We start from the raw sequence: 4,001 nt of genomic DNA, 5'->3' as shown, positions 1-4,001 counted from the left end.
CATGTGGCCTGTATCAAATGGGTGAGGTGGAAACACTAGTTACAGCACAATATGCCTTTTGTAGCAGAGTTTCCTTATTCCACAGAAGCCTATACACAACATGTACTGCAGATGAATTGCATTCAGCACTGAAAGAGCTGATCATGATTCAGTGTTAGCGTTGAAAATATGCGTCAGGCTTTTCACACTATGTATACGTTTTGTCAGAAGCACTAAATACGCGCCATATAACTACACATGCATGACGTATAATGTTAAAGCCGGTGGGCGCCAGTCAAAATATGGCCGACTGGCGGCTCGGATCTTTGCGTGGCCAAACAAGGAAGTGAGCGTGCGCGATTACGTCACATCTAGACAGTGTCCTTGTCGCCCTGGTAAAGATGGGGTATTGGGATATACCCGATGGAACCGAATGTGTGCAGAAGACATGGCTGACAACGAAACTGGGGGCGGCACTGGGTGCGTGTACAGAAAATGATTATGATGGGGGTTGTGTGGAGTTCGTTAAGTATAGAAAATGTACATAGGTATGCGCATATGTAAGTAGGGGAAAGGGGCAGAAGGGTAATACTAAGTGGGTTCCAACTCCAACAAGCAGTACTAAGCGGGATACGTGCGTCGATGAAATGTCATTTTGGTCTCTGGAATTTGCTCACTTTTTAAAATGTTTTTTAATAGTCTGTGTGGTAGTGGAGATAGCAAGATAGGTTACTGACTGGGGAAACATTAGCGAAAGAGTGCCCTTCTTGATTACTAACTGAAGGGGTACTGTTTCTTAAAGTTAATGTCCCCCAAGGAGATTACTGCTATGAGTGAGGACCCCAGGGGCCCACCAGAAAACCTTAGACCCTAGGCCCACACTCCAAACTATTTTTCCTCCTTTCCTCACCCAACCTCTTTATTCTCCCAGTCTCTTTTATTTACATGCTAGGATCTATTCTTCCATCTATTTCTCCTCTTCATTTCCATTCAGAAATAGGGAATGACCATGAAACAGGCCAAATGATCAGGAGCAGGAGGGCCCACTGACACCTGGGCCCACCGGGAGTTTTCCTGGTATCCTGGTGGGCCAGTCCGACACTGACTGCTATAAATAAATATCTGTGGGTGACTAATCTCCCCAAAAAGCCTTTCCACCAACAGTAATGCTAATCGCCAGTGGAAAGGCCCATCACTTTATTTTTCACGCAAAGTTTCCTCCTGCAAGCAATTTTGCACAACTTTGGAAAAATTGAAGCAATGCGGAGGCCTTTCTACAGGCAATTGTTCCTGATAAAACTAACCATAGCGTGTGTGAATGTTATTGTAAGCTAAACTGTAGCATGGACTCCTGTAAATGCTGAACAATCTCAGTCAAGTGCTGTGTAAATGTGTCTGTACTATGTAATAGTGATAATCGATAATTAAAACCAATTTCCTTTCTCCTCTAGGTTTGGTTGGCTCAGCATATCATATTGTTGCATTTCAACCCAAGACAGCATTGGAAGGAGTTCAGCGGGCAGCAATGGGGACTGCCACAATGGGTAGTTCATCTAAGCCTTGACCAAGTGTTTTTTGGTTTTTTTTGTGGTCTGATTAATTATATCATCACCTAGTGGCAGTGACATGCACATATTGAGATCCAACTTTGTCCTGGCTGTGATAGAGCATACTGCAATTCTGGCTGAATAGTTTCATCAACAATAGTTTCAAGATACATAACAGCTGTGTCGAGTAATATGGCAGAAAGACTGCACACATACCACCTGCACACATACCACCTTTAGTGGTAGACCTGGATTTGATAACTTTATTAAATGTAGTTACCAAGTTCCTAACTTCTGGACATCCCTGGCCTTGGGAGACAGTATGTGCTGATAAAGATCTTGCTACAGTTTAAGTAATTCACTTTGAACAGTTCTTTTAAAATATCACTTAATATCTGAATCAACTATTTTCAGACGCCTTCCGTTGGCACTCATATTTTATGTCATCATGTAAATTACATTTATTGTAGTTAAGGGGTGGAATCTTTCGAGCAGCAGAGTTCCTTAGCAAGTGACATGTTAAGGGGATCAGACTCACTTATTTGACTTGCTCAGTTTAATATAGAGTACTATATTAGTAAGTATTGTTCTCATATGGCAGTTTTCTTTCCAAATATGGGCGTTGTTATACATCCTTGCGCCTTATCCAACATATCCATTATGTTCTAGATTTCTTATATAATCATCACCTACATTAGGAATTGTATAAAACATTGTTTGGTGCTAATTCAGAATGTGGATGCGGATATTTCTTAGGGTTTTTGGCAGGGCTGTGGAGTCGGAGGCAATTTTGGGTACCTGGAGTCGGCAAAAAATGAACCGACTCCTACTTAATTTATATGGGTATAAAAAATAAATAAATCAAGTTTAAATGTCCCAATTCACAGTCATAATTAATTACTTCTCTGCTATAAGAATAAAGCCCAATGCACACAGTGCATAAACGAACATATTGAGTGACAATGAAGCATGCTTTTCATTGACTGTATGCTTCACTAAATACATTAGCATATTAAAAACGTCGGAGTCGGAGAATTTATCTACTGACTCCACAGCCCTGGTTTTTGGATGCTTTCGCTGAACACCGTTCAGAGAACTCCAGGCAAACTATCCCAGTGCTAAATAATTTCTTTTTTTTATTTTTCTCTATTTTCTAGCCTCCTTGGGTGCAATCTTTGGCATTTCCACTTGTCTTAGTGCGCAGATTCGTGATAAGCCAGAGGACCCCCTCAATTATTTTATAGGAGGTTGTGCATCGGGTATCTTTCTGGGTGTTAAAAGTAAGTTCATTCATTTAGAAATACGTGATCAATGTTATCTCCATTTAATAATGTAAGATATTTCAAAGTGTTACTCTTAAAACCACAGAGTGCAACGTGGGTAAATAAGCCCTAGAATCTGTACAAACAGTGCTCTGTGCAAAGTACAATATTTGATGGGAATTAAAATTTTTTTTTAATTTCACAATGCAGTGTTTCCCCCAGAATTCTAATATTGTTTTATTTAAGGATGTAGTAGAAGATTGAGATTTAATGGCAGAGGTTAACAGTTGTTTGCGATTTGTCCAGACCATAGTCAGGTTGAAATGTAAAAAGACTTGTGGAGCAACACAAGCACCATATAAGTTCATGGAGCTGCCAAATAAGGGCTAAGATTGGCTATTAGGCAGCCTCTATGCACACTATCAGCTTACAAGAGACTTTATTTGGTAGTAAATCTTGGTTTTATTCAGCCAAAACTTGCCACCAAGTCAGGAATTGAAAAATAACAACCTGATTTGGGGACACTGAGAGCAACATCCAAGGGGTTGGTGAGCAACATGTTGCTCACGAGTCACTGGTTGGGGATCACTGTCCTAGAGAGTTCATTTATATTACACTCACTGTTTTCATGTGTTTTTCTTTTCAGCTCATAATTATATGACTGGGACTACTGCATGTCTTGCCCTTGGAACCATTGCTACTTTAACAAAGATTGGAAAGAAGGAAGGCTGGGTGTTCATACCCTCTAAGCCTAAACTGTGACCGCTTTCCATTACACCATGGCATCTTGTATAATAACTGTTTTCCTTGATGTGAAAAATAAATATATATTCTAAATCAATGACCCATTTTTGAATAGATGTTCTAATGCGTTGAATCAGTGTAGTCATATTTACAGAATCATCAGACCATTCATATGAGTTATCAGCCTAATGGGAATGTGGAGTAAACTGCACCTTATGCTAGTTTTTTTTTTTTTTTTTTGCTAGGCTGCCCGCACCAGGAGGGAGCTGCCCCTACTGGAGTGCGGGCTTTGTTTATAGTGTATAGGTGCCCCTTAAGAACTTAGGTACATTAATTACAGCTTTAGTATAGGCAGTATGCCATTATCACTAACCCACTCATGACTGCACACAAATAATGTTGGTGAACTAAAATGTAACTAAGGAGAATTTAATTGGTTTTCAAGCTGTTTTTTTTTTTTTTTTTTTTG

General features: G+C 39.9%; 1 protein-coding gene across 2 annotated transcripts; it reads left to right on the top strand.

Annotated features, from left to right (window-relative positions):
* The first annotated feature begins 336 nt into the window (after nucleotides 1–336).
* On the top strand, nucleotides 337–3,629 carry ndufa11 (NADH:ubiquinone oxidoreductase subunit A11). Of its 2 annotated transcripts, none has more exons than NM_001130386.1 (4): nucleotides 337–459; nucleotides 1,431–1,523; nucleotides 2,684–2,806; nucleotides 3,435–3,625. In NM_001130386.1, the coding sequence occupies exons 1-4, from the start codon at nucleotides 381–383 to the stop codon at nucleotides 3,548–3,550; spliced, it is 411 nt and encodes a 136-aa protein (NP_001123858.1). In that variant the 5' UTR covers nucleotides 337–380; the 3' UTR covers nucleotides 3,551–3,625. The 2 variants fall into 2 exon arrangements, with proteins under 2 accessions (NP_001123858.1, XP_012812580.1); XM_012957126.3 differs by lacking the exon at nucleotides 337–459 and adding an exon at nucleotides 503–527 and having other exon boundaries at nucleotides 3,435–3,629.
* The last annotated feature ends 372 nt before the right edge of the window (nucleotides 3,630–4,001 follow it).

The sequence above is a fragment of the Xenopus tropicalis genome, chromosome 1 (assembly GCF_000004195.4).
Source record: "Xenopus tropicalis strain Nigerian chromosome 1, UCB_Xtro_10.0, whole genome shotgun sequence".
NCBI lineage: Eukaryota > Metazoa > Chordata > Amphibia > Anura > Pipidae > Xenopus > Xenopus tropicalis.
The sequence above is the reverse complement of the archived record's forward strand: the minus strand, read 5'-3'. Positions and strand labels throughout refer to the sequence as shown.

Excerpts from the sequence above, each read along its gene's own strand:
- ndufa11 (NM_001130386.1), top strand. The coding sequence starts at position 381 with ATGGGGTATTGGGATATACCCGATGGAACCGAATGTGTGCAGAAGACA. Across the intron at positions 1,524-2,683 it reads AATGGGGACTGCCACAATGG|CCTCCTTGGGTGCAATCTTT; the intron begins GTAGTTCATCTA and ends TCTATTTTCTAG. Across the intron at positions 2,807-3,434 it reads TATCTTTCTGGGTGTTAAAA|CTCATAATTATATGACTGGG; the intron begins GTAAGTTCATTC and ends TTTTCTTTTCAG.